This window comes from Choloepus didactylus, chromosome 11 (genome assembly GCF_015220235.1).
Source record: "Choloepus didactylus isolate mChoDid1 chromosome 11, mChoDid1.pri, whole genome shotgun sequence".
Taxonomy (NCBI): Eukaryota; Metazoa; Chordata; class Mammalia; order Pilosa; family Megalonychidae; genus Choloepus; species Choloepus didactylus.
In genome coordinates, this window is record NC_051317.1 from 74,100,319 (window position 1) to 74,117,101 (window position 16,783).

The 16,783-nt window shown below is 33.6% G+C and overlaps 1 protein-coding gene across 1 annotated transcript in view; it reads right to left on the reverse strand.

The window, feature by feature from the left end:
* HCN1 (hyperpolarization activated cyclic nucleotide gated potassium channel 1) overlaps nt 1–16,783 on the reverse strand; it is a 471,748-nt gene that overhangs the window by 115,118 nt on the left and 339,847 nt on the right. Inside the window, exon 5 of the mRNA XM_037799144.1 lies at nt 15,659–15,805. Coding sequence (XP_037655072.1) covers nt 15,659–15,805 — 147 coding nt within the window. The remainder of the gene's footprint in view (nt 1–15,658; nt 15,806–16,783) is intronic.

The window sequence follows — 16,783 nt, forward strand, 5'->3', positions numbered from 1 at the left end:
TGTGTAAGAAAATAAAGACAAAAAATAAATAAATAACAGGGAGGGAAGGGGGGTGTGAGATATTTTGGATATTCTTTTTAATTTTTATTCCTATTTTTATTTTTGGGGGGAATAATGAAAATGTTCAAAAATTGATTGTGGTGGGGAATGAACTATATGTTGATACCATGAACTACTGATTGTACACTTTGGATGATTATCTGGTATGTGAATATATCTCAAAAAAATTGCATAAAACAATAAAATAAAATTGAGGCAATAACATGGGAAAAAAACTTTATCTATTTGAGACTAATATTTGTTGCTTTCTTGTTTGAATGTATTCTGAGATTATTTAAATTTTTAACAAATTGGAATGCCACATTTCCTGCAGTATACACATTTTCACTGCAGATTATTTAATGGCAATATATTTGCTCTTGAAAGTACATGACTTTGGATTAAAATAACACCCACAACAATAATCTAGTATGTATTTTATTAGATGCTATTCAGAATTTGCTATGGGAAGACTGCTGCTTTAACAATAATTAGTCAAATATTTTTTTGAAAACAAAGAAAAATAGTGTTCCTTTAAATAAAAGATTTATTTAACTTTATCCACAAATTCTCAACATTCTTAGTTAAGAGGCATTTTCTCTTTGCTTCACCAGAAAATTAGTGTAAAAGTTAAACATCCGTAGAAATCAGATGAGATCTTGAACCATAACAAAACGATTCAGAATGACTTGAAACAAGCATCCTGTTCAACATGACTCATTTCCTCTAACAACTCGATGACATAGTCACAAATGATAAAGGGGAAATGATGAAGGGGAAAATCATTACTGGATCTATATAATGATTTTTAAAGGGAGGTATTGTTAATCTGGGGGCAAAGGACACTTAATGAAGGTGTTAGTGGGTTTCAGGTGGCCGCACTGAACCCTCTGAATTTATATATATATATAACAATTATATAACAAGTTTCAAGGCTTTCTCTATGCTTTTGTAGCTTCTGAGCAGTCCATAATTCCCTAAGGGAGGGTGCCCCTGAAATGACTGCCGAATTGTCCGATAGGGCTTGGTGCGGAGAAGGCCCCCAGGTGGAGGGAAGTTTGGGTTGGTGGGTATGATGTGGAACTTTCTTAGGAAGTAACAGAACATACTCAACATTATTCTTTGAGCTGTCATCCTCATCATGACTCTCATGTGGACAAGACCCAAAGGAAAAAAAAAAATGCTTAATTACCTGCCAACAATAACATTCTTCTCTCTGTAATTCTTTAAAGAAAGACAGTAATTCTGCGGGCTTCATAGCATTTTTCTAAACTACTGTTTACTAGATGCCAATCCTGATTCAGAGAATCTGAATCTGAGTCTCCAGAGGATGTGACTTGAAATCTCAACTTTTAATAAAACACTCCATGTCATAAGCAAGGTGTGGAAACCATGATTTCTAACATAAACAAGTACCAGGAAGCCTAAATCTAGTTGAGGGAAGAAAATATATATGTATACATTCAGTATGACAGTAGAAAGAATAAAATAAACCTGGGTTAGACTCTTGACTCCCTCTCTCTGTATATATACATATGTATGCATGCATGTATGTATGTGCATATGACATATGCATGCACTATATCCACACTCATGTGTATATGTTTATATTTATGCTTGTATGTTTGTATATACATAGGTAGAATAGACCATAACAGTGGTTAAAAATAAAATAAATCTGGGCTAGATTCCTGATTCCAACACTAACTGGCACTGAGACCACAAGAAAGTGACTTAATCCCTTAAAATTTTAATTATCTCACTTCTATAATGGAGATAATATTAGTAACTACATTGTAGGTCATAGTGTGTACATAGAACATGGATCAAAGTTCCCTACATGTATTACTGACTATTACAAACAATATTTATACTATAAAACAATGCCTGTTAAGGTCAAATAAATGGAAGAGATACACTCAATAAAAGTTCAAAGAAATAGACACTTCAAGGTAATAATTTGATAAGAATATGTTGAGTCAGATTAAAAATGAAAGCAACTTTTCAACAGTTGTGTTGAGGATTGGTCATTAAAGACAAAGTCAAGGCTGGTACAGAGGTTCAGAAGAAAAAAAAATGACAAGATATGCTCAGGGCACAGTCAATAAAATTCCCTTTTGGTCTAAGTTGGAGAATAAAACATAGGATTCTTATAATAAAGCTCCCCTATTAATATAATAAATTTGGAATGTCAATTATGAATTACATATGCTTTCCATAAGAAAGAGAGGGCAACATGGTGGAGGGGGGGTGTGGCACTTAAAAAAATTCCCAGAATTCCCAACTGGATTATATCAATCTTCACTTTGCCTGCATAGATAACAAAAGTAGGCTATGTAAGCAGATCTTAATATTTTAACATACTCTGAACATTTATCCAATTGTTGATCAGCAAGTAAAGTACTTGTTTCAATTTTTTAAATTCAAAGCATTTCCCTTGATTTTTATATTCCTAATAAGGAGGGTTTATGAGGAGCTCTTCCTCTTTTATGGAAAATGTTTTATTCTTTTAAGAGACTCTTTATTTCTACTCCCAAATAACTTGAGTGCCAAAAATTATGCAATAAACTACAAAGGTAGAAAATACTTCCTTTAATATTCATTTTGTGGGAGTTAAAGGAGTTAGAGGTTAAAAAAAGGAAAACAGATTAATTGATGTAAGAGTACTGCAATTTTAGTTAATTAACATGAGTACTGCAATTTTAGTTTATTATAGTTTTCTGTGTAATTAATGAAGAAAGAGTAATAGAGTTTTTTTTTTGTATCAGCAAATGAATTGTTTGTTTGAAGTCTTTGAAAATGAAATGGTTATAAATATATCTCTTAAAACATATAAAATTAAAAAAATACTTGCATTCCCATCATCTTAATGAAAATAGTTTATGATTCTCCTCATATAATATCCTATGCATCTTAATATTTGTTTACTTTTTTTCACTTTTTATGGCATAAAATATTCCCCAATTGTGATATGATCCCAATTGCCATCTTTTTTAATGGCTGCACAATATTCCATCTTGTGTCAAACATAGTTTTATTAAGAAATATCCCATATATAAGAGAGAGAAATGGGCTGCAAATGGCATCTTAAAAATGGCAAGCTTTGGTATTTTTCACCAGTACTTGTATTGAAACCCAGCCATAGCATTAACTGCTAGATTAATAGTCTCTTCAAATTATAAGTTAAACAGTAATTAGTCTATAATCTCTGCAAATACAAACAGGAAATTACGATTAAATAGCTTAAATGAAATTCATCTGCTTATAATACTTAGCTCAAAGCAAGCTGCATTTTGAAATATACAGATTAAAAAGTTTTAATGTTTTCTGTTAATTAAACTTCTCATAGGCATTTAATTTGGTTATAAGGTATTTAATCATATTTAAGCTTCACAATATGAATGCAAATATAGTTTAAAATTAATTTAATCTTAGCATATTCTCACTGCTTTTCCTTCTTAAAATATAGGAACGTATTGCTCCATAGGTACTATGTAGGGTGACAGAAGAAGAGACATAATCCTCTTAATGTTTCACTTAGATTTGATCATAAAGGAAAGAAAAAGAGGTAGGAACAGAAAAGAAATTAAAAAAAAAAATGACAAAACAAAAAATGCACACTCACAGAACACCCTGTAAATCAAGGAATTATCTATTGATAAGAAGAGTGGTCATTAGAGACTTTGTGTCTCAGCCACAGTCTGTGGTATCCAAGGCTGAAACACTGCAATTTCATGTATGTAAGCAACAGCACAATGTAATTCCACTGCCAGCAGCAAGGTGTAAGCGATTTGCAGAACAGGAGTTGGGCCTTCTTGGTATGGCAAAAACAGATTGATTTGAACTGTCAAAAACAGCAAACAGATGTCCAAAAGTACAATGAACTGAGAAAATATTATTAAAACTGGGCTTTCAGAAAGTAGACTGAATTAGAGGAGTTAATTCTGAGAGGTGATTGGGAAAATCTGATAAAACCTATATTTGAAATTCTATAATATAAACCACATAAATTCATTTAAATCTTTAGCAAGTGATGGAGAGAAATAACTCATGCATAACAATATAGGTACATGTGCTAAGGACATACAGAAATCAGGCCAGGTCTTCAAAGAGAGTCAGGAATCCTAGGATAAGCTACAAACCCTTTCTGTGTCACTTTGGTTAGATTTTATGGCGCTTACATGTGTTGACAAGTTATCCTGGTAAAGTGCAACAGTAAGAATGAAGTTGCCCCCTTCTGAGGATCTTCCAGGATATAGCAGTATCACCACTCTGAAAGTGAGCCAGAGGCAGGGACAGTATAAGTTTGGGTGTGATCAAATTAGGATCACTCTGAATAGATGTAGAACATGGTCTGTACACTTCAAGACCTTCTGGGTTCTTCTGTTGGGAAAGAGAAGCAGTGACTGCACTTTGCCCTCCTGCTCCATTTTCCAAAAGGCAGTTTAGTCTGACCATACAAAAGGGAGCTACACCCATGAGGCTGCCTACACCTGGAGACTTGAGTTTGCCCAACATGGTGCTATGGGGAGTGGCAGGAGAGGGATACTGAGAATTCATGATATTTTGGACTCCTTGAGGATGGCGGAACTGTGTGGCAGAGATTCCATACAAATTTATTAAATCCTAAATGAAAAGCAGATGACTTTAAAATTATATGTTGGGTTCTTAATGTCTGTTCTTATGCGTGACAGGGAGTTGGGACAGCAAAAAAGAATTCATACTACTGTTGGCAAAATATCAGTTATCACACACAAATAAGCAAGAAAACAGATTACCCATTCATACACAACTTTTATGTGGATGAGCTCCCACATCTCTTCAAACAGATCAGGAGAACTGATTCTTACAAAATACAGAAAATGAACCATATCTATTGCTTCCTTTAAATGGGCCTTGACTCTTGAATGTATAAAGAAGAGAAATGGCATTTACAGACTAAGCCATCACATATAGCTTGTTTTACTAATTTTACCACTTCTTTTCTAGATTGGCATTTTTCTCTAAAGATTTCACATGGCCCAGTATGCCTGCCACTTTCCAAATGCAACAAGCCTTCATACACTAAATTCTCAATTGCTTCAGCTAGTTCCCATGTCACAGTTCCAAAGAAAAAATTTCCAGTCTGGTCTCATTGGTGATTGCAAAGCATGACTAGTCTGTATGATTCAGAGAAGGAAGAAGACTCAGGAGGTAATGTTCTGTGACAGAGGCAAGGAAGTCCTATTTACAGTAAAAAATGAGTGCTAACATTGGATTCCATATGTCAAATAGGAATAAAATATACACAAAAAACTTATGTAAGGGAGAAACAGAGTGAGGAAGGAAGGAAAGAGAAAAGATCAAGGTTTAGCTGAGGTGCCTAGAATGACGGTGAAGCCATCACATTGAACAGATAAATTCAAAAGAAATATTTCGTTACATGGAGAAGGGATATTTTGCTTTAATATATTGAGTGGGAAGCATCTTGGGCATTTGGGTGACAGGATCAGGAAGCAGATGGACATGAATCTGAAGATTAGGACTAGAGATAAGAATCGGTGCCATTTTATAGACTAAGGTTTGAAGCCTTAGAAATAAACAATGACACGCAAGGACAGCTTGGGGGAAAAATGTTAGGAAAGAACAAGGAAAAGGTGTGGCAGTCTGGATTTTCCTCATTACAATAATCCAAATTATCTGCTCCACTCCTCTGCAGGTTTCCCTGATTCAGTGGAAGTGAAGAAAAATACAATCATAAAATATATTCACCTCATCAAACAAAAGAGATGGTGCTTGAGAAGTCTGAAAAACAAATGATTATAAATTATTTTTGAAATGACTTGCATTATAATTTTATAGCTATGGGAAATAAGTATTCTAAAGGTTTTTTTCTTTTTTTAAAATTTCACACTCAAGTGCCATTTTAGTGTGGAGTCTTTAGGAAAATTTATATAAAATTTTATCTTTCTACCACAATCTGGAATTCAGAGATGCTTGTCACCCAGCAAGAAGTGGGATGAAAATAATAAATTTACATGTGTATAATGACTTATAGTTTATAAAGTCCTTTTATGTGTTATGTGCTTATTTTATTTAATCTTCTTAAATTATCATCTACATCTGACTGAATAAGATGACACAGTCAGGAAAATTCCAATAGCAGAGGATATACCAACTTCTTTCCAATCACTTATATAGACTTTTTGAAATAAAGTTTCATTTTAGAATACTTTTAGATTTATAAAAAATTTGCAAAAATAGTATAAAGCATTCCCATCTACCACTCATCTAGTTTCCTCAAATATTAGCATCCGGTATTACCATGGTATATTTGCCAAACTAAGAAGCTAATATTGCTGCATTACTATTAACTAAACTCCAGACTTTATTCAGATTTGATTAGTTTTCAACTGATGTTCTTTTTCTGTTCTAAGATCCAATCTATGTTATCACACTACATTTAGCATATATACATAGTTTGGAAAAGTTATTAAGCACTGGGGTTTACATAGTGTTGCTTTACAAAATTGAATTTGCTCAAATACAAGAAAGGAAATTGTATATAAATCAAAACAGTTTATTGAACCATTATAGCTTATTTTTGCATGAAAAAATGAAACCTAAACAAATAAACTCACTGGCCTGATCATTTTATATATATATATATATATATATATATATATATATATATATATATATATATGTATGTACATAACTCTCCGTCTAACCCTCCTTCTCTCTCTTACTCTCTATATGACATTTTTTTACATTACTAAAATGAATGAAAAATGCAAATTTGGATTAAATGGAAACTATGCTTGAAATAACTCATCAAGAATTTGTGACAAACAAGTTAATAATATGCAATTTTTCAGGTATATTGAAATACGTTATAGACAAAACTGGTTATTATGTCTATAATATATTACAGATTATGCAGTTAAAATAAAATATGTCACTTTCATAATGGTATTCCCTGCCCTGCTAATATGTGCTTATTCATTTCAAAGTACTCCTAAATTTAATTTCTCCAATTTAAAATAGCCAAAGAACTGGGGAATTTCATCTTTCTCAAAATCATGTGCTGCACTATACTGTGATAACTTCTAGTGTGTAGGTTTTGCTATGAAGTTTTTCTCATGTTAACTTTAAATTTTATTTTATATACCATTTTATCTTTTTTTTACTTCCTGTGACCATCCTCTTGATTTCCTTAAACAGCTTGATTTGTAGTATAAATTTATAATTTTAGTTATGTGTCAAATATTTCTACTTCTCTTTCTTGATTTTTGAGATATCCTTATTAACATCTCTGGATTTTACTGCGTATGATTTTTGGCATTGAACAAAGAATCACTGTCTCACATTCATGTCAACTAATGTATAGGATTAACATTAGGAGATTACAAAATTTAAAAATATTATTATCAGTATTAAGAGATCCTAGGGCAACAATCCTTCTAACAATAATATTATTGGGCAATTATTTCACTATGGTCTCTTTGCTAATTACTTTAATTATGCAAAGCATGATAATTAAAAAAAAAAAGCACATAGCACTAGGAAATACTAGGCTAGACTAATCTATATAAAATAGAGTTATTATCCCCACTTTATAATTCTAAATGAACTTTATAGTTGTATAAATTTTGTCCATGACTGTGACAAAGGAAATATTTTTAAAATCTCAAGTCTAGGTCCCTTTGATGATTGCAGAGGCATTATATAATATTGTTTCTTTCCGTTTAGACTTATTAAGATTTGACTTTAAATGATGAACATGTATATATGTATACATTGAATCACCATTCTGTGTCCAACTCAGGAGTGCAGATCTCTCTCTAATGTTAGCAGTTCCCTGTAACTTTTGAACCCTCAGGTTACATGGTCTATATGCTTGTCTGTCTCAACACACCTGCACAAAATGCCCCATGTGATCTTTTTAATGGTTAAAGTGATACCTAACCCCACTTGCCCCAACATCTAGTATACGGTTCCACATAAAGTGGATGCTGAGAAATCACCACCATCATCAACAGTGCCACCTGTTGTCATTACCATTGTCACTTCTGAGTGAGACATACATTATCATACTCTATATTCTGCTGATGCAAGCTTTAAAAATCAAACAACTAAATGAAGTATCTTAACTATTTGAATAATTTCACAACATGAAGCTCCAGCTACATAAATCAATTTTGGGGGTATTTTTATAAACAACAGAAACAATGGTTTGTATAAGCTGGGCAAGTGTACCACACAAAATTTCTTTTAATAGTTCTAATTAAAACTTCTAGAAGACAGTGCTGTTTGGGATTTATGGTTAGCTCATGGTAGAGCCTGGATGCAAATTGTAAGTTTTACAAACTGAAGGCATTTCCTTCTAATATTAATTAAATTAGTGAATATCATTTACTACATTAACTTACTGGTAATAATAAGAGTTGCACTTAAGTTTGGTTTCCAATTATCTTAATTATTTTAGTTTGAGATCTATTATTTAGTTCCCTTGCTAAAGACCACATAATAATCTTCATAGTTATTATAGCCATAGGGAAAAAAGGCATGGTTTTCCCAAAAGGAAAAAAAAAGACTAACAATTATTGTAACAACCGTAAGTTTCTATTGTAGCTATGGTTGCACATATTTAAAGCTATAACTTAAATGGTTGTAAAAAGACAAATTTTTCTTTTTCCAATTATGTTTTTCTCTTTCTTGGGCCATAAGAGAAGCTGAGTTAAGAACTGGATTTAGAAATACAGGCATTTGCTTTTGTTTACCCTGTTTTCTCTACTTGAAACACCACTTTGCCACCTCTTTGTCTAAATTCCACAGGTGCCTCAAGAAGCAGTGCAAACCCTTCCTTCTGAGGCCTTCCCAGTTTATTCCACACCATGGTGAAAAATTGTCTTCTCAGCAATTTTAGTATGCACAGTCTGCATTTCTGTGGCAATTAATCCTGTGAGACTTCATACATTTCTTGTACTTACAGGAGTGGAATTTTCTTTTCTCCATGTATGTATGTCTTGTCTCTACAAGCATATATTTAGCACTTTGAGACTTACATGTTATGCCTAGACTGATGTCTGGCACATAATAAGCAATTGATAAATGGTTTTTATATATTTGTTTTCCAGAATGTTGGAATTCATGTAAATAGCCCTACACTAAAAGAAAGAAGATGCCATTTATTTTCTTGGTAATGCAATTATGGTTAGGTTACTTAGGGAATTTCCCCACTCTTTCCCTACTGTGCATGTTAATTTATAGGAGTCCTATGTAGATTGACTATACTATGATTCTAGCATGCTTTGGTCAATCTAAACTAAATACAGTTTTTAGGAGGCATTTTAAAAATCAATGAGGATATATTTTTTTAAAAAGATTCATAATCATACTAAATAAATATGCATGCAAATTATGCTTTCTTGCATAATAGCCTATTAGACAAATTAGAGGTCAGAAAGGACAGGATTATACTCTTAGCTTGATCCATGTTCTGTGGTAATGAAATATACTGATGTTCTATATTCTACTGGGACACATGATCTGTACCTATTTTCAGCTCACTGGCTCTTCACACTCCATTGTTTAAAAATAGATCAGTTCTGAACTTTGGAGACAGACAGGGAAGGGCATTAACCTCTTTCTCAACTGTTAAGTTTGCTATTTTGCTTTAATCAAATCAGTTTAAATTGGATCATGTTAAAAATAGACCTTCTTACTTTATACACATTCCAACCTGCTCTGGTAAGCAGGAGTACAGTTCCCTGAATTTTTCTAATTAGTTTTTATTTTTAAATATACTGACTGCATTTACTGATCCATTAATAATGCAAACAACAGTCTCATGATCTTAACATTTCAATGCCAAGTTTTGATGCTAAGATATTGTTTCCAGAGAGCTGGCTGCAAAAACAAAGAAGAGCTTATTAACAGATCATTTGAATAAATTCCAAAAGAAATGGGACATATAATAAAGCTGGGCTGTGCTTCTATGTACTAGCCTAAAATCCTCTGAATAACCTCTCATAGCCTTTAACACACACAGTCATGTTGCATTTTTAAATTTCTATCTCTCACTAACCTGTAAGTGCTGTGCAGGCTGGGGCTGTACCCTGTTTCTCGCCAAATCATAATAATGCCAATAATTAAATTTTACTGTGTACTTACCATGTGCCAGGCACTTTTCTAATTTTTAAGTTTTTTGCTCATTTAATCTTTAAAACAACCCTATGAGGTAGTTATTATTATCATCACCCACATTTAAAGATAAGGAAATTAAAGTGCATGCAAGTTAAGAAAATAGCCCAGAATCATATACATAGAATGTAGGAGAGCTGGATTTTTAGGAGGCTGGTGGGACCGGGGCCACTATAACATTATACCACATAGCCCCTCAGTACTTCGTTCTCATTCATACTTGTTACACAACTGAAAGAATGCATGGTATGAATGCATTAGCCACTAATGCAGCTATTAGCGGCACTGAGAAAATCATAGAAAGGATGTAAATTATCCAAAACAATGAAACTTTGAAGATTTCTGAGCAGGCAGGGAGAACATGGAGCATATTTTAAATGTATAGAAAAAGAACAAAGTGGAGGAGTATCCAGGGAAAACCAGGCCAGGCAACAATTGGGAAGTCCCATTTTGCAGACTCATAATTTTGACTCGAGACAGGCACAGAGCAACTAGAGAATGAAGACTGAAGATAATGAACACATTACAAAACAGTAGCTATAACTTGAAATGCCAAGATTCTGGGTACAATCTTAAGGGTCTTTCTAAAAAGAAGTGCAGATGTTCCTTTACATTCTGGCTCTGAGTATTTCAGCTCACAGTGAAATGAGAATAGCAATCTTTTAAGAAAATGACTTTGCAATCACTTTCCGAATGGTGACAATTCCAGTGGAACTGCAGTACAGGTCATATTGCCTACTCCAAAGATGAACAACATATAACCTTATCTGCCACTGTAGATTTTCTACACCCTGAGGTGGTTCACAACTTGGGTTTTGATAGGGAACCAGCAACACTTGCTTTATGAGCTACTGACAATATTCTAGGCAGACGTGGCATAGCAATATAAGAAAAATATAAAATATATTATTCTATCTATTCCATGGCTGTTATTGGATTATAATGGTTGGACAATAATATCTTTTATGATGATACTTTATTGAAATATTTTCCCTCTGGGCTAACTCTGCACTAAATCACTAACACATAAACCTGGAGAAACTTAAAAAAGAAAATAAAAACAACCACATGAAAAGCAAAACTCCCTGGCTCACAGTGTATCCACAAAAATGAAATCACAAAGGAATGTAAATATGCTACCATCCTCTGTAATATATTAGAAAGGACGTTGAACCTAGTTTGAAAATTCAGTGGACAGAGCACTACATATTTCTGTGTATCATCTTTTTTTAAGCCATGGAACTCCACTGTTTAGTCAACAAAATGCTTTGTACAGCTGTAAAAATCAATCATCCTTTGAGATGATTTGCCAAGTACAAAAGCCTTATTTCATATGCCTTTGTTTATTTATTAAGTACCTATTATCTGAGGCCTGGAGTTATGGTAGAAATCAAGAAAAAACAAGTGCTTGTCTTGTTGGAATCTAAGTTCATACAGCAGAGCAGGCATGAATGAATACATATTAGAGAAAAACAAGATTATAGGGTGATAAGGTGATAAGTAGACAATAAAAGAGGGTATTTAGATGGAAAATGATTGTGAGGGGACTAATTCTGATGAGTTTCTCAGGGAAGGCCTCTTGAGGAGGTAACATTGCATTGGAGGCTTGAACCATAAGAGTAAGCCAGCAATTTGTTAAATGTGTTTCAGCAATTTGTCTCTAACATATGAAAAAGATAAATGACCTAATTTCTGTCACAGAAATGAAAATAGAAAATGGTTCCAATAAAGTCATTTTTGTTTTTGAAATAACTATTACTTGATTAATTTGCATGTGCATAACATTAGAAATTTAGTAAGAGCTTTCAAACTTCATACAAATGAGATTCTTACTGCCATTTTACACCTTAAGGAGTCTTCATATTTAAAAGTATTCAAAGGAGAAGAAAGACTGTATTATAAAATGGATAAAATAAAATATGGATTTAACTGATTGTGAATATAGAGTAATTTTCCCATTCTTTTTCCTTGCAGTTTCCTTTCTTTCTCTATTTTTAAGCAATAGGTCTCTTAAGTTTTTGTGAGTCTGAATGCTTGAACTACCTTGTACTTTTAGAAGTTCCTGAGTTCCCAGACATGGGTGAGCAGAAATCACTGTTTTCAAGTATACTTTAGCATTTCAAATTATGCAAAATACTTGCATAAAAATGAGCCTTCTTGGTATGTAATACAATGATGCATTTGAAGTTAAAACTGATGTTACAATAAAAGATGGTTGTTGACTCAAAATGGAATATATGGTTAGTAACTGTGTGGTATGTATATATGTGTATACAATGCACATCTTATTTTTACCTTTTATCAGTTTATCATGAAGAATTTCATAGTATTGAAAGATGCTGATGATAAACTGACAAAGGACAAGTCCAGTGATCGAGACTGAGTGGTGAGGGAAAATATTTAAAAAGGTGACACCTGATAAAGAGTGTTTAATGAAGAGCAGAAAGTTATATGAGCAGAAAGGATTGAGATGGAGGGGCTAGCATAAAAAACGCAAAGAGGCAATCAACAGCAGTTTTTTTCCAGGATATTAACAGTAATTCATGATTGATGAAGCATGAATGTGTAAAAAATGAAGATGGAGATGGGCCTTGGAGGGTTTTGTGTGCCATGTCAAAGACCTTGGACTTTTTACAGCAGGGTTGGGAAATCATAGCCAGGTTATAATAAGAGAGTGACATAGTCAAGTTTGTGTTTTAGGTGAATCAATATGACAACCATGTGACAGAATGCATTTGTGGCATTTGAGATTGAAGGCAAGGAGAAAAGTTGTAAGTGCACCTCAAAAGTTGAGGTAAGAGTTGCTGAGATCCTGAACTGTGGCATTGGTAAACAAAGGGAGAAAAGTTGGTCATAATTTAGTGACTGAATGGTTGTAAGAACTGGGAAGTATGCCTACAGATGGCTTTAAAGCAGTAAATGTGAAAAGTGAATTTTTTTTTTCCAGTGAAGATCAGTGTGGCATAAGAAAGTATAGGTTAAAATCAAGCATATGATCAAAAATTTTTCTTGTTATCCTGATTTTTACTACACTGAGAATTTTTAGTACAGAGGAAGTACATCCATATATGAAAGCAATTCCTTAGGGTTCTTGTACTCTCTTTTACTATCAGCTTTCTCCAGTTCCTCAGTGACACTGTAGGATGGAACTTTAAATCTGCCCTGCATCTTTGGAATGCATCTTTAGTTTACTCTTCTTGCTATTTCATTTGACACTTCTCCCTGATACTGTCTCTTGGAATACCTTTGTCACCATGCTATGGCCTGTTCCACCCTACCTCTGAACCCTTCCACGTCCTGGAGAACCCAACGTGGATCCAGTGCCCCGAGTTTCTGCCTTTTAGTGAAGAGGATTTGAATTTAAAACACATTTGTGAAACAGTAAAGACATAAAGCAAGCCATATTAATAGATAATTTTTTTAAAGTAAAGGATACACTGCTTTTTCTTTTTAAAAATACTAAAAATGTTTCATTAAATTTCCTAAGGGTTTACACATTCTAATGTGATCGAGGACTCTGGTGGTTAGTTTTATGTGTCACCTTGGCCACGCTATGGTGCCCAGTTTTTTTGTTAAAAAGCTAGTCTAGATGTTGTGGTTAAGGTATTTTGTAGATATGATTAATGCTTCCAATTAAATTACTTTAAGTAAAGGAAATTACCTTTCATAACGTGGGTGGGCCTCCTTCAGAACAAAAATAGGTTTCCTGGGGAAGAAAATTCTGCCTCAAGACTGCAATAGAGATTTTGTACTCCTGCCTGAGTTTCCAGCTTTTCAGACTGCCCAACATATTTTGGAATTGCCAGCCTTCTCAATCATGTGAGCAAATTTCTTACCAAAAAAACCTCTCTATACATACATATGTCTACACACACTCACACACACACACACACACACACACACACACACACACTATATTGGTTCTGTTCCAGAAGAACTTTGTAGGGAGAATAGGCTGATCAATAGCAGATATTTAGTCCCTTTCATTGCCACAACTCTTAACTGATATGGCTTTTCAAAAAACATAATAAAAATAACTTAGTTGATGCAGAAATTTAAGAATGGTTCTAAATGTCAAATGAAATGAAAATATTTATTGGATTGCTCAATTAACATATATTAAATGTACTAGGAATTTCAATAAAATTTGAAAATGCAGTTTAAATGACTCTTGACCTTAAGGCATTTTACCAAAAAAGGGGGGAAAATAAAAATGTGAAAAAATGAGCAAACATAAACCAGAGCAGATAAGTAACACACAAGAGTTATGGACTAAGTGCAATGGGGTCAGAGAGAAAGATCAGAACTAGTCCAGCAGATCAAAGAAGGTAAAATTAAAGAGATATAATTTGAACTAGATTTTGCCAACAAGTGAGAGACATTTCTGGGAAATATATTCATATAAGCAGTGATGCAAGGGTGAGAAATTGTAATTGATTTTTGTAAAATAGCCAGTTGCATAGTTTGGCTGTAGGCCACATAGAGACATGTAGGACAACAGAGAAGGATAGCTGGAATGTAGGCTAGCTCAGAGCACAGAGGGCTGGCGTAGGAGCCTAAGGATCATGTGTTTGATTTAATTTGAAATTGAAAGACTGAAAGTTTTTGAGCAGAGAAATGACCAGTTCATGTACATAGAAAAAGATTAACCTGGCAGTAGTGTTTTAAATGGTAGATATAGAAAACAGAACAAGGCTGGAAGGCAAACTAAGGGGATTATGCAAATAGCCCATGTATAAGGATTACATTAGGATGATGGTAGTTGTAAAGGAAACAAGTGTATGGGTGTGGGGTATTAACTCAAGACAATTGATAGCATTTGGTGATTGGGTGTGCAGAGCTTGGAAAGGACTGAAGTTTTACATTGTAAATGACTTGAGAGAGTAAGTACGAAATTAACAGAAAGAGAGACTTCAAAGGATAAATAGTTTAGTGATGAGAGATACTGCATTACATAGCTTACTAAATGTCTAAAGCCAAAAGAAGATCCTGATGGAGTTGCCCCACAAGCAACTGGCTAGGATATATCAACATTAGAATTTATAGAAGAGACCAGAGTCTGATACATTAAAAGCATGGAAAATAAGAAATTATACAGGATATCATGTAGCTTATAAGAAAACAGAGCTAATGGCAGGAGCTGAGAACATAAATTTATAGAAAAGAAATGTGAGATGGAATAAATAAAAGAGAGTGAACACACGGGAAGGCAGAAAGAATAGCCAATCGGTTGGTAATGGTTCAGTGTTAAAGCAGCCCAAAGAAGATATTCAGGTTGTGTGTATTGTCAGTGGTATAAAAAGTACCACCAACAGCTTAAGAATGAAAGATTTAATTTTCTTTTGGTTAATGTCATAATGTGGGCTTGCGGAATTCCCGTGAATAAAGGAAACAATGATTGGTTTCCATGGAGACTGAGGACTATAAATCTTACCTCTCTCAGGGGGTCATTGAGTTCATTGAGAATATTTTCCTCATCAAAGATTTTGCCTTGGTATCTGTGTTCATAGTAATCATGGATCTTCTGACGCATATCAGCTGGTAACTTATGGAATGACATGTATTGTTCCACTTGTTTATACTATAAGGAAATGAAAAAGGAAATTAGAAAACATTGTCAGGCTATATGACAAACCACAATATTACCTTGTTATGCTATATTCAACAACATTTAAATTCTCAGTAACAAAAGAATGAATTCTTCAAGGGAAGGAACTAATTACACTTAACACCTACTCGCATAGGCATTATTATACTTTCCTGGAATGAACTGAGATATTCTGGAAAGGCAGCATGAAAGGAGTTAAGAGTGAATATATGTGGTGCCACAAAAGCCAATGATGGGGCAAGAAATAAAATGTGATGCTATATATTTTTTGGTTGATTTCTAAAAGAAGTGGAAATGAAATCACTGTCTGATTCTTCGTTTTGAGGAAGAATTCCAAGAAACTTAGTAAGGCAAGAAACTTTGGATAGTAGACCTTATAAAAATGATCAGAACCTAATTATATTTTGAATCCAAAGGCAGAGAGCTTGGGAGCTGTTTGTAAGTCCTAGACATACAAGCAAATCAGAAACCCTGTAGAGTACCTAAAATTAAAAGAGAATGTGAGACTTACAATGTAGGACTTAGGAGAAAATCATAGTGAGATTAGATCCACAAAATTTTATACCTGAAAGTTAGCTTAGACTTAGAAGTGCATTTAAATTGGTAGTTCTTAAAATGCATCACCTTGGGTGACAGCTGATTGTTAGGAATGCAGGTTTTCAGGCATATCCCAGAATTGATTCCATTGATAGATCTGTCTTTTACTCTTTACACACACACATACTTTTTTTTATTAAAGTGTTTTATTACAGAAAATATCAAACATATGTAAAAATAGAATGTCATAATGAACTCACATAATGAAGACAGCTTCACAAATACTTTTTAAGTTTGTGACCATAAAAATAGCTGCATAATCAGTAAATCATCTCAATACTTCACAATTTGCTGCTTCTTTTATTTCTTACTTTTGTTATTGGCTTGTTTATTTTTCTTTTTGCCCAGCTGATT